General features: G+C 35.8%; 1 protein-coding gene across 1 annotated transcript; it reads right to left on the reverse strand.

Moving 5' to 3' along the window:
* Positions 1 to 1,093: 1,093 nt before the first annotated feature.
* On the reverse strand, positions 1,094 to 22,449 carry LOC129000243 (ribonuclease Z, mitochondrial-like). Its single transcript, XM_054427198.1, has 15 exons — positions 21,947 to 22,449; positions 18,030 to 18,216; positions 16,907 to 17,076; positions 15,995 to 16,143; positions 15,256 to 15,353; positions 14,303 to 14,441; positions 12,973 to 13,117; positions 11,189 to 11,354; positions 10,063 to 10,184; positions 9,775 to 9,978; positions 8,079 to 8,170; positions 7,553 to 7,749; positions 6,061 to 6,279; positions 4,223 to 4,347; positions 1,094 to 1,345 (listed from the first exon to the last, which is right to left on the reverse strand). The coding sequence occupies exons 1-15, from the start codon at positions 22,237 to 22,239 to the stop codon at positions 1,126 to 1,128; spliced, it is 2,526 nt and encodes an 841-aa protein (XP_054283173.1). The 5' UTR covers positions 22,240 to 22,449; the 3' UTR covers positions 1,094 to 1,125.
* Between the last annotated feature and the right edge of the window lie 1,087 nt (positions 22,450 to 23,536).

The following is a 23,536-nucleotide window of genomic DNA, read 5'->3' on the forward strand; positions in this document are numbered from 1 at the left end:
TGTAGCCTATAAATCTTAAACAGTGTTCATGCCAAATTGGAACATGTCAACTTGTATTCCAAACAAGACAACATATTATTAGCTAGTATCTTTAATGTATCATCAACTAAATTACCCCAGTAACAAAAATTAAGGCAGAAAAATAAAACTTTTGACTTGCACATTCTGTGAGTTACATAGGTGGAATGTCCAAACATTAGTGTCCAAAAGTCAATGCTTACTAAGATGAATCATAATTTTGCTCTATTTCGAGTTAGGCTATTTGAAATAAAGTAGAATTGTGTTAAATTGCACAACAAAATACTAAATTGAGATAAAGATTTGAGATGTCATAATTATTAGAGATGCATTCTCCCTTGTTTCATTGACCTTTATTGATTGTTGGAATAATCCTTGCCAAAAATAGTTAATTTTTGCTTAAAAAGCTAATTTTTAGTTAAGTTAAACTTTTGGTTTTAACTGGTGATAAACTAAATATTAATATTAGGGCAATCATAGCCTCTAACACAAGGTCGCGGCGTTGGTGTGTGTAATGTCCTGCCTATATTGCCATGTTAATACAGTGGTGTTGCCACTTTATTCTCACCGCGGCCTTGTATTAGAGGAGGCTATAGTTAATTGATAGCGCCCCAGTACTTGAGGCCCAAGGCAGTGATATCAAAGGTTTGGATCCTGGTACCTGCCACTACTTTTTATCAGTACACTTCACCAAATACGATATAGTTGCTATAAATATTGTGCTTCTTAACTGCCTCGTCCAATGCACACTGTTGGATTAGACGTTTGTACTGTACCGGCTGACCCTTTGTTTTGCTGGATACGTTCCACCCACAGTCTATGTGGACGGGCAAGTACAAGGTTAAAAAAGGTTGACAACCTCTTAAAAAAAAACATGGTCAACATAAAAATCACAGAATAGCGAGACTTAAATATGCATTTTCTCATCCAAAACAAATTTGAATTAGACTGTTTAGTATTCACGAAAATGTGGCCAACTGTTTATGTTCTCGGTTCCAAAAGTAGTGTTTTAACTTCTCTTTACATTTCTAAACTTAATAGCTACACCAATAAGACAAAAGGGAAGTAGGCTATCTGAAACACAACAAGTTGTACCAACATTGTTTACTAGTTTACAAGACCCTTTGCTCTCTGTTCTCGCTCCAGTGTCAGCTGTCTCTTCATTGCTTTCTGCTCCATCTCCTCGTAATGTTCGGCAAACATGAGCTTCATGGCGTTGTACATCTTAGGTAGCTTGGGGATATCACAGAACCGAACTTTCATGTTGTCAAATGCGATGCCGACATCGGGCGTAAAGCTCTCACTGAATACAGGCACCTTGGCATACCTAGGACAGATCAAGAAGACTTTTATTAGGAAATTAAAAATTAAGTAGTTTGAAACAGTAGCCTACATTTTAATTCACTGAAGCACCATCCGAAAAGCAATTTTTTAAATAAACTACATGTGTACTAAACAAACAAAACTGGTAGCTAATCGATGTACTTTGTGAAATTCAAGGTCACAGACTTTTATTTAACTGTAAGACTGGTACTCAAAAAAACTTGGCATGGTTTGCACAGGCCAGACACTTTAGTATTGTGATAATCATTAGATCTCATATCAATCAGAGACCATTAATTAATAAAAGAATTTTATTGACGCCAAGAACAGTCTCAACAACTGAAGAAATGAATAGCGTTCAAACAATCCCATGTATTTTTTTTGTGTTCTCCGTTTGTTCACGAGTATATTTTAAATCCACTTGGTAAGCCTGCCTATAACCCTGTTCATCTTAATCATTAACAACATACAATTTGTATGTCTTTTTAGCTACACTACTGTACAATGATGTGTTTTCGTTACATTAACACCTGCGAAAACTCATCATTACATTGTTTACAACGGAAAAAGAATGTGTACTATGCGAAAGTAATGTTTACTATCTTTTTTGGATTTTGCCGACGTAAACAAACAAAGATTTGTTATTGTGTTGTCAACTGTTTCAATAAAATATAAACCAAAACTGTACAACCAAAGTAAAGTTAACTTTAAATTTAAGGCATAACCTAAAAAATTTTATGAGTTTTGTTATGGTCCTAACTGTAATAAAGAAATACTAGATAACCTGTTGCTCGGAATCGAGCAAAACTGTAACTTGTAATAGAAAAATAAACAACGAAAACACAAACATCAAGACCTCAATTAAAGAGTCATTCTAAAGTCTATGACTGATTAAAGAAATATGGTAAATATTATGTTTTAAAAAATTATAAAAGTAGCCTACAATATTTAAATATAGATCCGCTCTCATACTGCTTTGGTTATCTCTATGTGCAGTAGGTGGGTGCCCTCTATGAGAACGTAGATGTCAACTACACACTGTAAAGTGAGTTTTTAAGACCTAATGTAGACCTGTTCAGATATGTTATTGTAGATATGTCTAGACCTAAATCCCTCTTTTGACGCCAACCAGTTCGAAGCATTGTTAAATTATTACTACCGTAAGGTTCTGTTTTAGGCGTATTTAAATTAGGGGGTCCAACCAAAGTCTCCGGTTGGGAACATTAGAAGGTATGCAAGTGGATCCAACGACGGATCTAGAACGGATTCGCGTTTAACACTATTTTTTGAAAAAAGAAACTAAGATTTATTTGGCCAGGTGGTGCACTGTTTTCAGCCTTTAAAATTGGTGCAACATCTATCCAGGTATAGCATTATTGTGGCTAGGAAAGTCACTTCTTTTGTCTCTTATTATGTACATAAGAATCTCACTTGACTCCTCGGATCTCTCGTCCCTACACATTTCTGCCAAAGTTTTAAAAGATTGGGCAAATGGGTTGGCAATGTGGCCCTATTTCCCACACATTTTTCATTGCATTCCTTCTTTCAATTGGGTTTCATGCGCTGTTGGGTGCCAACGTCGTACTTATACATCTGTGCGTGTTCAGGATGGCCTTCTTAAGGAATTAGATTACCTACTCGGAGGTAAAACGTGTCATGGATCTTGAAATTGTAGATTCTGGTCCTTTGATCTAAATGAGCTTCGGAGCTGACCTGGCAAAGGCGGAATTTAATTGACGAATTTCGTCCCAATAATGTCTAGATCTAGCCTCACAGCCCTGTTCTCAGATTGGGAGTTTCTAATAAGTTCTTAAAAGTATGATGAATTCCGCAGATGAGGTAAAGGGTTCTCTCATTTGTGGCAACAAAGAGCAACAATTAAGTTTACTGTCTCGGCCAGTTTTTTTTGTGCTTAAAATGGAAGCAACCACAATTTAAACAATTTAACGTATTGGGAGGTTGATGCAAGCGGTCACGTTCGCATTTCCTCCAGCCACTCACAGTTCTTCGTCTTACAGGTGGCATTTAATCTTAAATTTAGATAAAATACGAAAGTTAAACCAAAAAACATAAAACACTACAACGGAACTTTGATATACAGTGTAAATTACATGATATGGTAATGTAATGGGTAACTGCACTGTAAATAATCACTTTCAAACATTCATTTCATCACAGCGAACTGAAACACCAAAACAACACGATATTTTGGAAAATGCGATGTTAGGTAAATAAATTAAACGATTACAAACAATTTGTTTTCAAGTCTTGCTAGGACACTATTAATTTATGAATCAGACATAATTAACACACGTTTGAATACAAATATAAATTCCAGCTTTGCTCTGGAAGTAATAAATCCTGCAGTCTGTGGTTAACCTTAAAAAGTATTTCAAACTACGTCCATATGTTTAGTTGTAAACAAAGGGAATTGAGTTTGATAAAATGTCAACAGATAGCGCACTTCACAAACTTTAGCCCTTAACTGTACTCAAGTGATGCCCTTTCTATATATTCTGAGACGTATTTGCACATCTACATGAAAATACCTTTAATTTGACACATCAAACGTTAAAATCCGTCAAGCCGTTATCGTGTTATGACTGTGAAAAGAAAACTGCTTGCGTATTAATATATAGATACAATGTCTGTTTTAACCAAGAAAATAATTAGTCTCTGTAGTGTAGCGAAAAGTAACGTTCAAAACACAAGTGAAACTATACATATTCCAGACCATGGTCGATAAATCTCCCACTTCAAACATGGTCACAAATAAGTAATGATTTACTTTCTACTCTTGGTAAGAAATATACTATAGTTCTTAATTTTAAGAGCACTGCAAACAACCTTCACTACTTATATGTCTCATTACAGTACATACCTTTGGCTGAAGTGAGTCAAGAGGGTGAATTTAGCCCCCATCCGTCTTCCCACTTCAATGGCTTGACTTGTTGTGGAGTGCATTTTTATTTTGGCCTCAGATTCTAAATCATCTTCCATAGTAGCCTAAAATTGAAAATTTGCAATGACTGTTAAACTACCTGCAGGTTTTACTGCTATTTCATGTATTTTATATCTAATATCTAATGTATTGTTTATTATTTGTTTTTGTTATTTTACAGAGCGGTATGGTAGTCCTATTAAATTGCATAACCGAATGTAGAAAAAAAACTGATAATTCGGTTCTTTGTCATCCGATTTTAACAAACAAGGTCTCAATTGATTTGGATTTAAATTTTCTATCTTTTTGATCTGAAAACAATTTTCTTAATATTTACGGTTTTCATGAAATTCGGCATTAAAGATTTTAAATGGCCGACAAATTGAAACAGCTTGAGATATTGAAACAAAACTTTGTCAGCTCTTTTTACCTACTAAAATACATATTTATACTAATTTTGAATTTTCTATCTTGAAAAATGCCCAAGATATGAAATAATTCTTAAAAATCACAAACAGAAATCTAGGCATTTTAGACCCATACTTATATGGCATTTTATGTTTGTCTTAGCCCAAGGAACAAGTCACAAAATATGTCCAGACAATTTGGAAACACCCTGTATAACCGGGAGAAGCTCATACAACTATGTTATATATGTGTAAAAAAATAGCTTCAGCTAGTCCATAAGAGATGGGAAGTCTACTGCAGTATCAAAAGTCAATTCTCTAACTTAAGAGTTCTTGGATCCTAGCAAACAAAACAAATACCCCCGCCGCAGCCAACCTGCAGACTAAGCGAATTTCAACTTGTCTGATTACATTTTTACTAAAACAACAAAACAAATACCCCCGCCGCAGCCAACCTGCAGACTAAGCGAATTTCAACTTGTCTGATTACATTTTTACTAAAACATTTCTATAAATAAGACATATTTATTCCCAATTTAAATAACATTAGATTTAACAAGTGCTTAGGTTTGCTGCTACGGGGAAGGTAAAAAGTGTTTTTGACCATATGTCAATTAGTATAGGATGAAATAAATAAATTTGCCAAATTTTATCAATATATCCCTAAACAAGTAAACCAGAACAGTTTTCATTTTCTCCATAAGAATAACATGGGAATTTTAAATTACACTTTTTTTAAATTTTCTCCGTGACCGTTAGGCATACAACAGCGCTTCAATATACTAAATTATTTCTTTTTTTAAGCTCTACAAAATGGTTGAAAAAGAAATTGCAAAATTTTTAGTTTTTAGCGTAAAAAAGGGGAAAAACCCATTTTTACCCCATAAAACCCCCCATAAACCCCTGTTCCCATGGTCCGATTATGCTGGTTCGCGAACTCGTTCGAATAAATGTAGGTTTACACGTTTGTACCAAATTTCATCAAAATCGGATCATTTTTGCTCGAGTTATCGCGCTAACGGACACATATATAAATATATATATATATATATATATGAATTTGAACGGATGGTGTTTTTGGTCTCTGGGGACCTCAAAACGAAAAAGTAAATCGGTCCCGGGTCTAGGTCTTACCATGAGACCTACGGTAATAGCTTATTCCCTATAGGGAAATTCGCTAAAATAAAATTTTTTATCAGGGTCCTTGATATTTGAATTAAAATCCAAATATTTTGAAATGGTAAAATCATAATCACTTTGGTGTTTGCAAAAATATTGTTGGATGATAAACAGTTTGTCCGCAGTTCTTTGAAATTAACCCAAGATGGCCACCAGCCTCCAAGGATTCTTTAATCAATAACCAAGACCTACCTCGTGAATCAACAAGTGACTGTCTTTGCCCAGTTTGACCAGTTCATCGCAAGGCATTGTATCACCCGAGTATGTGATCTTCCAGCCGTCTCGGTGGGTGATGGCGAAACCAAAGGCATTCGGACAATGAGTCACTGTGCAGGTCCGCACTTGGGCGAGGCCCAGAGCATCAAGTAGACCAGCCTCAACATCCGAGTCTAGTGTTGCGTTGTTGTACAGCTGCACAACAAGAATAACACTTGTATAGGATTTTTGTTAGGATAGCAGGCTTAAAACCTAGGCTCTCGTGTTATATGTTACATCCTTAATCTCAGAGAAATAAATTGTTTCTTTTATTCTCTTATTATTTATATTTATTCACGAAACCAAATCAAACAATAAATAATGTTTGAGCAAAGATCTTATAACTGTGCACCCTAGTGATATGCGATATGGCACTACATCGAGTTGTCTGTAACAACCAGTAACCTTTTTAATCATCAAAGTTGAAAAGGTATTTGAACAACACTTGGTTAAAATACATTAGGCCTAACCCAACCAGTTTCAAAATGTATGACCAGTAAATTGATAATTGGTAGAGGATTTATCCAATGATTTATCCAGGCTTGGTTAAGACCTCTCTTAACCACATTGAGTTAACTTAAACTCTTAACCACCAGATAATAACTACTGTAAATGAGGGTCTACAGCAGTGTTTCCCAACCTTTTTCCGTTCAGGGCACACTAACTAGAACACGATTGTAGTCACGGCACACTTGTCTACAAAAATATTGTTGGTTAAAATTACAGTGCATAAAAAACTATTTTTTTCAATTACATCTTACTCCGTAAAACCTGTTTTTTACTAGTAAATATAAAAATTTGTGTAAATAATATAAAGGTGGGTTTACCAAGGTAAAAAATATAAAACTCACAATTTGTTATCTAACGTACATTATTTAGTGTTTATTAAATGGAAAGTTTTGAATAATAATAAAACATTGAGCTTGATTAAAATGTTGTATGAGTTTACCAATTAATGAGTGAGAAATATTTAATAAACCCTGGTTTCAGTTCTAGTAGGAAACTTGTGCTTGACGTTTGTTCATTAAAAGTTTAATTCTTGGACGAATGGTCGACAAGCAGACTCTCATATCATCTTCAAAAGACATAAGTTGAGAACGGGTTTTGGTCTTGATTGCGTTCATTGATAGGAATGCAGCTTCACAAATGTACGAAGTAGAATAGGAAGAAGAAAAAGAAAACTACTTAAAATTTCACGGCACACCTACAGAGGCCTACCGGCACACCAGTGTGCCGCGGCACACCGGTTGGGAAACACTGGTCTACAGTCTACAATTATTACACGACATATTTTTTCATATGGCTTCCACTGTCACATACTGTGGATTCGTGGTCAACTGTGCAAAAACGTTGATGAGTAGGACTTTATTTTGACATGGTCGTTTCCTGACCAATTATACCCAACATTACATATTGTCCTACGACTCACCAGTTGATCGTTAGGCACCAGTTTAACTCCGTGCATGACGGGCTGAATGTGTCTGTGGTAGGTTGTCAGCCAAGTCCTGATCTGTTTGGGAGCCATTAGGTAGACGGGACGTCCAGACCTCGGCAAAGCTCTCAGCAGCGCCACCAACCCTATGTGGTGGTCTGCGTGTAGATGAGACACGTAGATAGCTCGCAGACCTGACAACCACACTTACAGTTAAAAACAAAACATTTCAGTGCTGAAGTATAAAAAGCTAATGTATTTTATTACTACAGGTAATAAATTTAAATGTGATATTATTTAGTCTCATAACCAAAAGATTGCCGGTTCAATCCTAAGAAGTCAGTAGCTTTTTAAAGGTTCGTAACAACAATGCAGTATTACCTGCATTTTTTGTAACCTTAACCAGGCTAGTAAAAAGTTTTAGGCTTTGAGTTTGAGATTCGAGACTGATTTTTTATTTTTGTTTTCGAGATGAGAGATTTTTAGTTCATACCACCACTACAATTGTACAAATCGTACATACCTTCCAAGACATTACCAGTCCGACACCCGTACATCCTGACTAGTTGTCCGTATGTCGCCTCTCCACAATCCATTATCATGGAGGTCGACTCACTGTAACATAACATATACATTTCTGGTTTTTGAACACTACATGACACACTTGTTTCCTTAAAGTGTATATAAAGTCTAATGAGACAAATTGTACTTATTAACGTGTATTACTGGTGAGTCTGTAGCGCAACGGAGTATGGCTCCACGACAGTTATATTGTGGGTTAGGATACTGGTACCCAACACTACATTTTATCATTACACTTCAACTCTTGTACTGAACTGACTCACCCCTTGCTTTGTGGGCACGTTTCACCCACACTCCCAGGGCCTATGTGGACAGGAAAATGTAAGTTTTTGTTTTAAGACATTTTTTACCTCTTAAGAATAAGGAAATAGCTGAAAACATGGTAGGATTCAGGGGGCTTCCCCTCCCACTTTTGGATAATAAATGTTCAAAAGAGCTAAAACCAAGAAGTATACGAGTACATGGTGTTTATTGCCTTCAGATTGCTTTATAATTCAAGTTCAAAGTTCTTTCTACATGAAATTATTTCAAAACAGCTCTCCTCCCCCTTTTCAACAAACTGGATCCACCCATGACTGCAAACAGTCAACTTAAAATAATGTCCCACAAGATATAGAAAAGATGTAGATTTTCTAGGCCATCTAGGCTTCTACTAGTAAATCTAGAAATGTCAAATAAATAACCATTCTAGATAAGAGATATAGTTGCAATTTGTAAGATGAATATTTACTTGCATCACAACTACTGTTTTTATACATTTTTGAACTTTCTATACTATAAATGTTGTGAGGTGCAATTCTCTTATGATTTCATAATTGACATTCGGCTTCTCGGATAGATATCCCACCTACTTGGACGTACAGAAAATCCCATATTAACAGGAAAACAGCACCCCTTCGAACTAAAACAATGATAAAAAATGTATATCAATTAAAAAATTAACTAGGCGGGGAACTGTCGGCTGTGGCGCTGGTAGTAGGCTAGGATTTGCCAACAAAATGTAATAGAGCAGACGACGAAATGGATCTCTTACTGTGATAGAGATAAAGTTCAGAAAACGACTGTTGATTACTTTAAAAAAAGTTGTTTTCAATATTATTGTATATTTTTAGATGACAAACATTAAATAACATAAAATACTACTATCGTAGGCCTAAATCACTTTGAACCGGCAAAACCTTTAAATTCCAACCAATAATCAATCTGAAAAATACGTTATCCAAAACGGCCTTGTCCTCTTTCCATTGGTTAATGGTAGGTTTACTGTAGTTTAATGAGCTGTTAACAAAATTTTAATTTTATTCATGGAATACACTGTCGGTTCACAGTGTTTTTAACAACACAGAACATTAAAAACATATTCTGTTCACTAAGTGTCATATTGTCAAAATACTATTTTCTCTTAAAGATTTTGATAATTTGATAAATGATGAGAAGTAAAAGATGAAGATGGGTAATGCTTTTCAAGTTGAACTTCTCTCCCCAGTCACAAAAAAAGTTAAAATTTATATCTAAAATTTAACTTTTAAAAATATATATTTAAAAAAGTTAAAATTTATATTTAATTGAAAGTAAGAGAAATGTAAAATATAAATTTCCCCCCCAACAAAAGAGTTTAGTAAGAAAGCCGAACCCACCTGAGATTTACCAGAATGCCGCTGGTATTTCTTGTCTTGCTGGGAATACAAGAGCCTGTGCCTAGGAACACTACGTGAGGGTACTCTCCGTCCTCTGGCAATGTTGCCAACTGTTGTCTCAGTGCAGCCAACTCATCTGGGAAACCTTCCACGGACAAAGTCTCCTGTCGCCAAGCTTGAGGCATCATCTGCAACTTTGGGGACCTGCAATCAATCAACAAAACTTTTGTTCTCGTACAAAAATTGTATTGTTATGAGTGTCGTACAGTAAAAACTTAAACAACTCACCAATCTAAGATTTTCTGCGGCCGGAGATGAATCGTGCTGAGCGTCTGGCCAGGAAGTATGGCGAAAGATTCCTTCAGTTTATCAAGGTCGTTTTCTTCTGAGTGCTTTGACATTGAGCCATTCTAGAGGAAAATTATAAAAATTCAAACAGTAAGTAAATTGAAACTTTATAAAACATGTCTTAGATCCAATTAGTACAGTATTAAAAACCTTGTAATATAATTTTACTTTTAGGTTGGACCAATAACACTAAGCTTATTGTGTTTGTAAGACTTAAAACATAATGCTATTGTCAATATCTTGCTATATTAGTTTCCAAAAGTATAATTTTTTTCGTGATGTAGCTATGTGGAGTTAAAAATAAAAGGTAATGTTGTATCTGAATCAAGCAAACTATAAGAACCAAATAAAACTTTTATCAAAACAACATGTGCTCAATTATAATCATAAGCAACTATAAATATTGCTTCTGAGTTTGTTATCAAGGTGTAACTGTCTTTGAAACCTACCCTAATAAGTTTGGTATGAAAAGTAAGTGGTTTGCGGGCTATACCTTTTTATGTGGGTTCTACTTTTATTTTTATTATTTTTTTTAACCGTCCCAACTTTAGATCCTAGGACTCTAGGTTCTAGCCCAGAACTGTTTTAAGGCTAATCCTGGAGGGTCGCTGCATTATCACAAAGATAAAATCTATTGGTGAGTGGCCGTATTTAACAATTCCTCAAGAGGTGTTAACTCAGAATCATCGACTAAGGAATAAGCTATGTATTTTGATCTTGCTGCATATTGAGTTATTTAAAAAAATAAACTGCATGTTTAAAATACGGAAAAAATGCAAAAATCTTGATGATGGATGACTGAAATTAGAGACGCTAAAAAATGGAAATTGAGGAAATAATTAAACATAACAGATTAAACCTGAACATCAAGGTTTCAAAATGGCAAACTAATTAAAACTATTTAATAACTTTGCTATGATTTCAAACGTTTATGTGACTGTGAGAATATATTTACTACGTTAACTTAGGATTATTGGGAGAGTTTACCATGGAGGTGAGATAGAGTAATCGTGGAAGTTAATTATTCAAGACTAATGACAATTTTTCACCAGCAGTCACAACTGACCTGTGATCCCTCGTAGTGGTCGGCCAGTAGTGGGAACATGTCCTCTGACAGTAGTCGCAGCTTGTGTTGTATCCTATGGACAGCTACTGAGCCTAGGCAGGTGTTGCTGTCATTGAGGACCAGGTGTTGTGTACTTGGAGGGAAAAGCGACATCCACTTGCGGTAACTGCAACCACCTCACATGTATAAGATGTGGCTTGTAAGATTCTATACTATTTACTAAACAATCCCTATACAAGACTAATTTAAGTCCTTTTCATTTTAAGCATTGGATGTATGAAAAAACGCTCTGATTGGACATCCATAGTTTGTGGAATGAACACATTCAAAGCCATACGCTAAGTGATTTTCAGTTCACACTTGTTTGCTGTGAGCAGTAAATTTCTGTTCAGTTGAATGAACACTCTCTCCAGAGGTACAGAATGATTAAAGTGTTTTTACTTTTAAATGGTACATTGGATCAAAAGATCTCTGGTATGACTGTCCGAAAAAAAAAACTTTGATCGCTCCAATGTTCGTTCAATCCATAAGTATTAAAAGCTTGTTCAAAGTGCTACAATTTTGTTTACCGAATGAAGCTCCAAGGCTAACGACTGATAAATGCAAAAAAGGTTGTTGCAGTATGAAATGGACAATGTTCTTATGGAGTTAAAAATGACAAGGAAGTTAAAAAAGATCCTATTTAACCAGTTTAAATAGGTTACAAATTAAGGTCTGAAACAAGTACCAGTACAGCATGATGTTGGACAGGATTGGATTGACAATGGGCTGTCAGTGAATAAGTCTTGCCCGAATGTCGGGGTTTTTAGGTGTGGTTGGGAAACATATCTAAACGTAATTAAAATAAGCAATAGACATGGCCTCACTAATGCTGGTCCCGAATTGAAGGGGATTTAATAATTATGAAACTGACGAATGAATGTTAGACTAGTGAAAATCAACCTCAGAAATACTGGTGACACAACTATAATACATAAATAAAAAAAATTTTAATTGGTTCTTACAAGTGATTCTGTAACCTTCTGTATGGGTGGATGAAAGTTGTTTACTTATTTAGATCCATCCTAAGATTACCAAGCTTTGCTCACGTTACACACAAAACATTAAACACACACACTCAAACATATATTTTGGTAAATAGTGTGACAATTGCTGTGACTACAGGCAAGCACTATTTTGATGACATCAGCAGCCATTACATATCCTAACATGGTGGTTTTAAGATGCCGTCAGATATTCTATGTGAAACGTATAAGTGTTATAGTTGTACGTGTTCAATGTTTATGCATCTCAACAAAAGCAGAGCTTGATAATCTGCAAAGTCTCCAAAGACGGCTACATAGTGAATGATAGAATTGTCATCAACCCGTAGAGGAAGTTAATCATAGTATAATTTAAATTACCATTTTACTTTTATCTGTAAGTCAAGACTACACGAAAATTAAACCAGGCCTACTTTACAGAGTATAGGCTGGGATGAAAATTGTTTAAGAAAAAATTCTACAAACTCTCAGACAACTGTAGCAAAAATATTATTCATTAAGCATTTAAAAAAATGTCCAGTAATATTACATCTTCAATATTATTAGTAGCAAATTTGCTATAGCCTGCAAAAACAATGTAGCATTTTAAAGTTGTGTATAGCGAAATGCTAAAAATGCTACCGCGGCTTAAACTAGGCCTACTACAATATATTAACCCAAATAGCAGGTTCATCATGCCAAATGTGTCTCTACTTTCAAACTAAGTATTTAGTATTTACTTATACAGGCAGTATGTGGTACCTGGGATGAGTCATGACACTAGCTGGAGTGAAGTGCACGACCAGTGATGCTGCGTCTTCTACTCTCTGTGTCTCACTCTGGTGTCTCTTGAACAACTCTTCCTGCGTCAAACTCTCCAGGAACTCCTCGTTCGGACACTCCACCACTGTACAATTTTTAACATTGTTTAACCTTCGAGTGAGCGCTTAGTCTTGTTAGTGACTAAGGCGGACATGTTCCTTATACACAGCTGTTAAATTAATAGCCCATACAGCCAATGGCAACTAAGGGGCCTACTGTTTATAGTGGAATCCGAACCACATTTTTGCCCTGTTAATTAGCGAATTGGTCTAATTATCTGAAACAAATGTATTTGATAATAAATTAATCATGTATCAGGATAAGCATATTTCAGGAGATATTAAAATTCTTGCCAAAAACAGATTTCTTAGTTGAAAAAATGCAGTAGAATGCACACAGAAAAAACCTCCGCAACTTAACCACACTCACTAACTCGCAACTAAGATTGAATAAAGGTGAAGGGTTGGTGTTGTTTTGGGGAAATCCAGGAATGTGGTGTGTCAAGTAGGAGACTAAAAGCGACTCGTGCCACGAATTAAGTAGTTTTATTTTGGATAACATGCAAAGTATGTACAGTAATGTGCTAAAAGATTATTTTTCTTTTAAAATAATCTTATAGTCCTCCCAACCTGAACTTGAGGCAGCCCAAACTGACCTGCAGGGTAGGGCCATTACCGACTGGTCCGGCTCCACCCTTTTACAATCTTATTAGCGTCACTTCCATGAATGCCCTAGTTCAATATTAACATTGCTAAAATTCATCTGATGTATTAATTTTACTTGTTTACGTTAATGACATTGATTTAACAAACATTTATGTTTTTGTCCCATCCAAAACAGACAATGATTACGGTTTATACTTAAGTTACATGGTATTATGTTTATAGCTCAAAAACAGTAAAAATTGCCCCTTTTACATGGGACAAAAACAGAAATGTTTGTTTAATTTATGTTGTTAATGTAAACGAGTACATTAATATATCAGATTATGATTATAACTGTATTAATGTTAATATTGTACTAGGGCGTCCAACGAAGCGTCGCTAATAGGATTGTAAAAAGATCGTGCGGGACCAACCGGTAATGGCCCTGGAGGTCAGTTTGGGCTGCCTCAAGTTAGGGTGGCGAGGACTATACCAGCTAGGCATATTGAGTCCTCATTTTAATGACACTAAAACAAAATTGTTTCCAATGAAGAAAACAAACTGTGTTTTAGAACCTACCGCCTTTAAAATTAATAGTCTTTGAGTTAAAACTATAAAACACTCACCTATGAATACAGGCCCAGGTTCGTCGGGTGATTTGACATCTTTCGACATAACAATAGTCCCATCAGGCAGTTGAATGTCTTCTCCTGCCTTTAGTCTGGCGAGTAGTGGACCAGGAGGCACCCCTCGTGAAACACAGGCCTACCACAAAAAAGAAATATTACCGACACGCCTTTACACAGAAAGCCTACTGGAGAGAAAATGTTTTGAGTAAATTAAATACAATGCCTCGCCTATTTCCTAACCTCGCCGAACTTGAGCTCAGGTCAAAAAGAGACACTTTACACATTAGTGATGAGCACAATTATTAAACCTGAATAATTTGTTTGCCTTTTGCTTGTCAGTATTGGTATTAACGGTCTGGTGAATTGGTTTAAGAGCAAATTACTCAAGCAAGTCCTATTACGTTGATCCCTCAGTCGCTTCAATTTCAAGTACGTTACACACTCAAACAGGAAGAGGAGATTTTATTACAGTAAAACTCAAACTATACGAATCATTTACAGAAAGAACCATAAAAACTCAAAGCCACAGTAATAAGAATGGCTATTAAAGAAGGCAAAAGTCAAGATCATGGAAAAAGCATGAATTTGTAGATTGCAAAATCATTATAGATGCGTTTTGCGATCACAATCGTAAAAGCTCAGCTACATTCGGCCTATCTGTAAAATACACCGAATTTTGGTAAAAATCCAATTATCTGAATTTTAAACCATCCGAATGTTGTACGCTCCCAATTGATTTGGATAATATTGGAGTTCTACTCTAGTTCTAGCAAAAAAAATCATTACAGTTTCTATACATTGACTGAGTGTGGTGTAGTTTAAAAAAATGATCAGTGTTGAAAAAATGCCAAATGATCATTTTGCCCTAGGATCTTACAATAGGTTGATGTACTGCATTGAAACTTGACATTTTACAACTGCTTATCTTTCCCTTGCCAATATCCGCTCACCTTCAAGTCAAGTGTCCCCGGGCGATCCTGTAGCCTACATATGTATGCCATACTGATGCTGCCGGGTGGTGGAAGGTTACGGGGATTGTTACGGTTATCTGGTCATAAAAAAAATATAGCTTAGTTAGGCCTATAGCTACACTTTCAAAAAATCCATTAGTGGATGCATGTTTGGCATATGATTATCAGATAACATGCAATAAAAAATGTACTTTATTTTAAATCAAAACTAGTTTCTTGATGTTTAGAATCAAATTCCACTATCATATAAGTTTAACCTACATATCTAGGCAGCTCCCAAACAGATGACCCTTGTGGGTGACAGTCCACAATAAGATAAAAATCCTTGACGAGAGATTAACTTGAAAAAATCCATTAGTAGATGCATGTTTAGCAAATTATTATCAGATGACATGCAATGAAAAATGTACTTTATTTCAAATTAAAACTAGTTTTTGACTTTTAGAATGAAATTCCACTACCATATAAGTTTAACCTACATATCTAGGCAGCTCCACAAAAGATAAAAATCCTTGATGAGAGACTATGTTGAGTTGCATCAAAATTGAAAGAACTTGTTTCAATAAAAATAATGACACCAAACAGACTTCAAAAGGTCGATCAATCATTATTCATTGCCATTTGAATTTTAAACTATTGAAAAATGCTGACCACTCATTCAACTTTACATGTGAACTGCTACCAACTGAAACGAGCTTAGCATAAAATAGTTGCAGACCTGGTGAAAGGTGGCGACGTTTCTTGCTTTTGCCTGGACTTCCAGTATTTGTTGGAGAATTAGATCTCGACCTTGGTCCCTTGTGCCAGTAAGCGTAATAGTCAGTGTCATCATCGGTTGAGTCATCTGGAGTGGTTCGGTCGGGAGACCTAAAAATATTGATGGAATCAGAAATCTACAATCGTAACCATTGATTTACTACCACATGGCACAAGATTATACATACAGAGGAGCGTAGATAACAGCTGGTGGGGTGTTAACGTAAAAGTTTATAAACTTAAGTTAATGATGCTTCTGCCAATCTTAGAAGTTTAAGAACTTCATAATTTAATACTATTTTCAATCAATATTAAGAATGAGAGAGAGAGAGGAATTAGCAGAATCCAACTCAGTTAAGCCCGTGACACACACTAACTTTGGTCGTGCTACGACACATCTTACTTGTCAAACGCAAGATCGTGACTCAAGTCGTATAGCCACACGCCGGCAGTCTTGAGGGTGTACGACATTCAAAGCAGTGCTCTCGCTTCTCGTTCTTTACTGTTATTGCAATAGAGGAAGAGATTTTGAAGAGTTAAACACTGGAACGTGTATGAAAAAACCAGTGACGTATTTGCCAGAGCCCAGAAGATATCAAAATAAAGTTAGATACTATTTTGAAACCTTCAGACAAACATATAATTGAATGGATTTCCATTGTATTTAAATATTTAGGGTATAAAAACTGTTGAATTATAAACTGGATAACTGCATTTGACGCGGCTGCACTAGTGTCCAAAGTTGCACGAGTGTGTAGAATGGTCATAAGAACCAATGCTTCTCCACCACTGTATGACAAATCAGAGTAGCCGTTAATACAGAATCAGATAGGCGGGGGTCTTGGTCTACTGTTCTCATTTTAAAACAACTTACTTGTCAGATAGTGGAGTATTGTGCCAAGCACGCCCTGCCGTACTGTACAGTGGAACATATCTCACACTCAATATGTTATCCTCAAACACAGTGTCACGTTCACATGACGCCATTTGAACCGCCAAGTGACGCAGAACAACAAACCTTCGAGTTCCTGAGAAGACTAGGTCCTGTAGAACCAAACATTACACTGTAAGATCATCCAATTCACCTACGGTAAATGATTGTCTAAGTTTTAAGACAAATTAAGACACCAAAGTTACGCCCTATGCCACATCCTAATGATTGAAAGCCTGGTGCGGAATGTACATTGTTTTAAACTTCATTAAAACTGAGGTGGCCTCCATATTTTCCAGACCCAAACTGAGACACTGGGGAAAAGGAATATGGAAGGTAATTTTTAAAATAAACTTAAAGGTTTATCCATCATTGAATAGACTAAAAACTACTACGAAGCGTAACCGCAAAAAGTAGGGGACATCATACAACTAGGCCTATTTTATTTAACATGGTTTTTTTTCCAACAAAATGTAGGCCTACCAATTTTTTTTTCTCTTTTTACCTATTATGAAATATTTGGAAACAAAAACTTTGGTCGCAATCTGATCAAACAAGAGACTAGATACTCAAGAGTAGGGCCTATTAAGTAGATAATGGTATGACACAATAAAACAACCATATAGCTTCTGTATGTTGTTGTTTGGACCAAAAATTCACCAAAACGCCTTGCTTCAGATTCACACAACTTCAAGCCATGTTTTCCTCATGCTGATGAAACTATCAGAAAAATATCAACCATGGACTTTTCCTAGTTAGACTTGAGACTATATGCGTTTGGATAAATGATAGAGACTAAATGCATTTGGATGAATGATTCAAAGCTTTGTTTAAGTAATGGTTTTATCAAAGTCAAAGTATTTTTTTTTTTGCACATAACATTTATGGGTTACAGCAGGTAACATCAAACTGGTGCATCATCATTACATTTCTAAAAAAGAAACATTATTTAAACAACATTGGCTTTAGATTTTCTTAAGTCATACTTATTGGCTGTAGCCTACAATAAGATCTAGAGAGTGCTTGTTTAGTTAACGGATAGACGATTCTAAACAGACAATCATACCGTGCCTGGGGGTCCATGAAGAGTGATTTGCGGAACGCCTACATCTTGAATGGTCAGTGACACGCCAGGCAGTCCACCAATGTTTTCCCATGACGTATGAGTAACAAAAATGTGCTCCAATTTAGATAATTTCATCTTATGTTCATGTGCTAGTCTCTGAGTACCCTCCCCACAGTTGAAAAGATACCTATAACAAGAAACACAGAGCAAATTAGCTTAGTTTCAATAGTTAGCTCAGCTTCCTAAGTTACTTACATTAAAGGTAAGTATGTAGGCCTAGGCTTTGTTTTGTTGGATAAATTGTTTGTACTTTTGCCTGTAAGTTAAAGGTGATTAACTCAGTAAACATACTGAAAATTTATTTTTAATCCTATGATGATTACTAGCTTTTTATTAATCTGGCAATTTCCCATTTCTTGTAGGCGTGTCGGACTAACATGCAAGTCATAATTATTATTTTGTACCTTTGACTCAATAGTCAATGGTTGTACTCTTGCAGATTTTTTTAGGGAAAATCATTATAAATTTTGTCTAACTTATTGATAGCAGGTGACTTTTATCAAAATTATTAACCACAGAATAAATTAATAAAAATTATAAGAAACTGACAGTTTTGTTCTTTAAACCTGGCTCTAAATTCAATTATTTGGCTTGTATTGCTGCAGAAACTGCATTTCACACTGTAGTAAAAACATCACCAGAGTTTGGAGTCCATGGATTGTACCACTAAGCTTCAAAATGTGTTGTTTAAAGACTCCTAAGTCTTACAAAACATATTTTTGATCCAGTAATTTTATATTAAGTGAGGGGGGTCCAGTAATCCAGACAAAAGTTTTGGAGTTAAAAGCCTTAATTTAGGGTTCCCAGGGACCCTCCATCAAAAAAGAGGACAAAATTACTCACCAAGGGTGGTCCTAGACGTATATTTGGGGGGGGCCACCGGGGGGCCTGGGGGGTATGGAAAAATTTGGAAATAACGTGCTAAAATTAGTACTTTTTAAGCTATTTTGAGGACCTAGTTTAATGTGTTCAAGCTTCCCAGTTTATTTTTTAAAGGTCAAGAAATGTTAAAAAATAAACTTGTACTCGTATAATGTCATGTTTTTTTTGTTTTTTTTTTATTGAGACTTGTGGTTTTAATATCAAAGGAATACCGCAACATTACAACACATTCAAGCATGTTTGATTTACAAAAAACACCCTGGTGCCAATGTGCATGCTAAACAGAAATTGTCCAAAATCAGACCATGATTTTGAACCAGAGAACTTATTTTATCTAAGAAGTGTTTAAGAACTAGCACCCAACACGGCTGCATTATACCTGCCCAGCAAGCAACAGTTCATGTCGACCACGCTTAAAACAAGTAAACTTTTCTTTCAACTTTTCTGAAAATACACATTTTCTTTTCGGCATTAGGGTAGGCCCTAAGGACGATCAACACGGACAAATTAAAAAGTAAGATAATTATTTTTTAAGTAGGCATGTAACGTAAAGTAAGCAAGTAAGCAGACGAAGAGCTAGTCACTGGTTGACGGCCGACGGTCGCTAGTATGCTACTGGCCTGGCAAACTGGCTACTAGTGAGCAGAGTTATTCAGTTTCGCCTTCCGTTCTGTTTTGTTCTACAGTATTTCCAATGGATTCTAGCGTACGTTATACACAAAATTTGACCTAAAGAAAGAGGAAATGACACTTTTATATGTAAGATATTATTAAAGTGTAGTATTTTAACTTAGTTTAATGTTATGATGACGATTAATTATAAAAGCTGATTGCTAATATTAATACTTGCAGAAATATTTTTTTATTTTCTCACAAAGTCAAAATCCCGGACATTTGAAAGTATTGCCAAAAATCCCCCCGGACGTTTTTTTTTGTACCCAAAAAGAGGACGTGTCCGGGAAAAAGAGGACGTCTGGGATCCCTACTCCCAGGCTAAATTGCCAAATTTTATCAATACTGTACTATTTGTTAACACAAGCATGGTTGAATGAAAATTTAAAGCAATTTTAGTGATAGTAAAAAATGGCTAGCAAATCAAAAACTCTAGTTTAAAATTTCTAAAACTTACAATATAAGTAACTTAGGCTATTTTTTTTCAGGAATTGTCAGACAATAGGCGATTCAGTTTAAAAAAATTCCAAAATGCTGAAAGTTCTAGTATACCTAAGTATCTAGAATAGGCTAGTCTAAACACTTTTTTTAACCCTTAAAACGCATAAAAGTAATTATACATTTTTAAAAATTTAGGAGACCCTCCCCCCCCTACAAGTTATTTAACCCTCCGAGTGTCCCTTGTTTTGGCCTTAATGTCTGCCTATTTTTTGCTCATTTGCAGAGTTTTAATAAAACGGATCTGAGAAGCTTGAAAACAATGTTAATTATACTGTTCTATATACCATTTTGTTTGGAAAATCATGGGCTTCAATATTATACATAAAACATAAGGAACATTTGTTTAAAAAAAAATGTTCGTGCTCAATGAAATTGTATAAATTATAGGCCTATAAATATTTTTTAAATAGCCACTTTGTTATAAATTTTATGAGGATTAGGTACAAATATATAAAAGGAAGTAGATTTGCAAATAAATAAGTTATGGGCAAAAAAACAGATTTCAGTACATAGCGTTTAGCTAAGAATGCATAGCCTAACCATAGCTAGGAATCTGGCTGATAATTTACATAATATCACTACCTATTTCTTCAGGATCATCAACAAGCCCTTCAAAATCACTTAAATCTTCTTATAATGCACCACGTATATCACTACTTTTGATTTTTAACACTAAAACAATGATAAACGTAATAAAACACATCAGTCATCGGTGCGAGATTAACCAAGCTGTTTACAAATACACACGTCAGCTGTCTGCTACAATATTTTTGGAACTAAAATGAAAAAGCGCTTAGAGACAGGCCTCCGGAGAAAGCTCTGAATCTGTCAAATAAAACGATACCTAACTTGATCCAGTTCAATCCGATTTTGTCAGTCATAGAGCCTTCGCTGTAAACAGTGTTTGTGAGTCGATGCATCGACACAAAACACTACACAAAGTATGTTATGTGTCGAAGCATCGACAAATAACACTCGGAGGGTTAAGCTCCACGAGTCATAATGTCCTCTTTTTTGATAAAGGGTCTCTGGGAACCCTACCTCCGTTAATGTGGTCCTCTATCAGGTGACAACATCGGTAATAACCTACGCGGCCGTATTTTTCCGCAAAACGGCCAGCAATAGATTTTATAGGGCGCACGCATTAACTTATTTATTGCTGATTTACCCCCCCCCCCCTAACTTAGTCTCCAGGTACATGATATTGATACTGTTGTGTCCGTTAATGTGTCCTTTCTATCAGGTGACATTATCGGTAATAACCTACGTGGCCGTATTTTTCTGCAAAACGGCCAGCAATAGATTTTATCAGGCCCGCACACTACTTATTGCTGAGTTAAGTTATTGCCAGGTTCACACCAATCCTAGTGAGTATAAATATACCCCTAACTTAACCCTTTGAGTGCCAACGTCCGGGGAACCGGACGTTTTTAAAACGAGCCAAAAGTGCCGACGTCCGGCCGACCGGACGTTTTTAGAACGAGCCAAAAGTGCCAACGTCCGGCTGACCGGACGTTTCGTAATGATCGAACAGTTGTCATAACAACCGAATGGATACTCGGATTCTTTTAACCCATATATTAACATTGAGTCGAAAGTTACTAGATGCGATACATCGATTTTCGTTGGTCGAAATATCGAAAATTCGATTTTTACGAAATTTTAACCTAAAAATCGCCAGATCGCGCTCGGCATTTTTAGCGCGACCTTCGGGAAAAATCATCGGCATTTTTTTAGCGTTACTTTTATTTCTCGCCTGGCACTCTAAGGAATAACGTTTGTTTCCACTTAGGCTAACTTACCTTGACTGGTCCGTGAATACATATAAACACCTCGGAGCTCCATGTGCACCACTTCCAAGAACTTGAAGATTCACAATACCAGGATTATATTTTAAGCTCTTCTCTTTTAACTTAAGGCGTTGTTTCTTTAAAGCAACAGTATGAGGAGTTGGTTTGGGCATTTTGAATGTCTTATTAAGTAAATTTATTAATGATTCGTCTTTTTGAGTGGAGTTAAGTCTAATTAGATGATTACGCCCTCTAAGTTTTGAAATACTACTAACAAATGCATTAAAACAAGAGACAAATATCATGTCTTCATATCTAAGACCCAAATTTAAGGTTATGTTTAATTAAATTGACTATAATTTGTATATCATTCACATTACGATATGTCTAATCATGCCACACTCATGCAAGTAACAACTACCATGGATAAACATGCTTATGAAAGCCAATTATTTATATTTCAAGAATATTATGAAATTATGGCAAGTTCTTGTAAATATGTCTAGTTGAGTTAAGTTAGGTTATGTAGTAGTATGGATACAAAAAAAATGAATCCTATTCCTAATGTCGTCGTCGAGGTCTGACTTAGGGGAGGTACGATTGAGGCATTAGTTCAAAATTCCTCCGTGAACAGCGCTGTAGAAGAGAGCATTTTGGCAATCAATGAAGGTTTACTAATCGCAAAAATAGTTCTGTTCGTAAAATAAAATTATAAATGCCTCAAATTCAATTTTATATTTTTTTTATTATAAAATTGCTATTATAACCTAACCGAACTAACCAAACTTGCTGATAATAAAATAATATAAAAAAAAGTTTATTAATAAAAAAAAATAATTTCCGTTTATTAAATAAAACTAGAATTTGCTCAATTAAAATTGTATAATGACTTAATAATAAAATTAAACTGTCATAACCGAACCAAACCAACCAAACTTGCTGATAATGACAGTTAGTGCCACCAGTGAGATTCGAACCCGGGACTCTCGGCACGCTAACCACTAGACCACCGAGGCCGATGGCTGCAAACCTTATTGTTACGGTAATGGTGTTCCCTCAGCTAATGAGAAGCCTACACTACAGCTGTCATCGTAAGCTCATCTATATACCTCCCCTGAGTAAATACCTCGTCGTCGTGTTCTGCAAACTGTTTTCGTCTTGTCGTTTGCTTTTGTTTTGACGAGTGGAGTGAAGTGGATCTAGTGCTTACTCATTGTTCACGACCGTCTCGCCTCCACGGCCGCGGCCTTCGAAGTGGCAACGTCGCAAAGTGGTGTTGTAACAGCTGTTTTGTTTGGAAGCAGCTAATGGTTTTGTGTATTTACTAATGATTGGTTACTAGACTATAACAATATGGGTCTGACTGAAGGGAGGTACAAATGAGGCAAATTTAGTTCAAATTTCCTCCGTGAACAGCGCTGTATTAGAGAGCACAGCAGGCCATGACGTCATCGTTGATTCGGTCGAGTACTCGAGTCGTCAGTCGCCAACTATCGATATAATCGATAGATCCTACTACAATCGATATTTGCCCATCGTAGTCGTACGTTTACGTCATCGTAATCGGACTGGTTGGTTTGTGGTTATGTTACGACCATCGAT

Source organism: Macrosteles quadrilineatus, unplaced genomic scaffold, assembly GCF_028750875.1.
Source record: "Macrosteles quadrilineatus isolate MER2022 unplaced genomic scaffold, UCM_ALF_1.0 Scaffold_8__2_contigs__length_117827958, whole genome shotgun sequence".
In the NCBI taxonomy this organism is placed as follows: domain Eukaryota; kingdom Metazoa; phylum Arthropoda; class Insecta; order Hemiptera; family Cicadellidae; genus Macrosteles; species Macrosteles quadrilineatus.

Excerpts from the sequence above, each read along its gene's own strand:
- LOC129000243 (XM_054427198.1), bottom strand. The coding sequence starts at position 22,239 with ATGATATTTGTCTCTTGTTTTAATGCATTTGTTAGTAGTATTTCAAAA. Across the intron at positions 14,442-15,255 it reads CGGGGACACTTGACTTGAAG|GCCTGTGTTTCACGAGGGGT; the intron begins GTGAGCGGATAT and ends TTTTTGTGGTAG. Across the intron at positions 8,171-9,774 it reads GGCATTCTGGTAAATCTCAG|TGAGTCGACCTCCATGATAA; the intron begins GTGGGTTCGGCT and ends GTTATGTTACAG.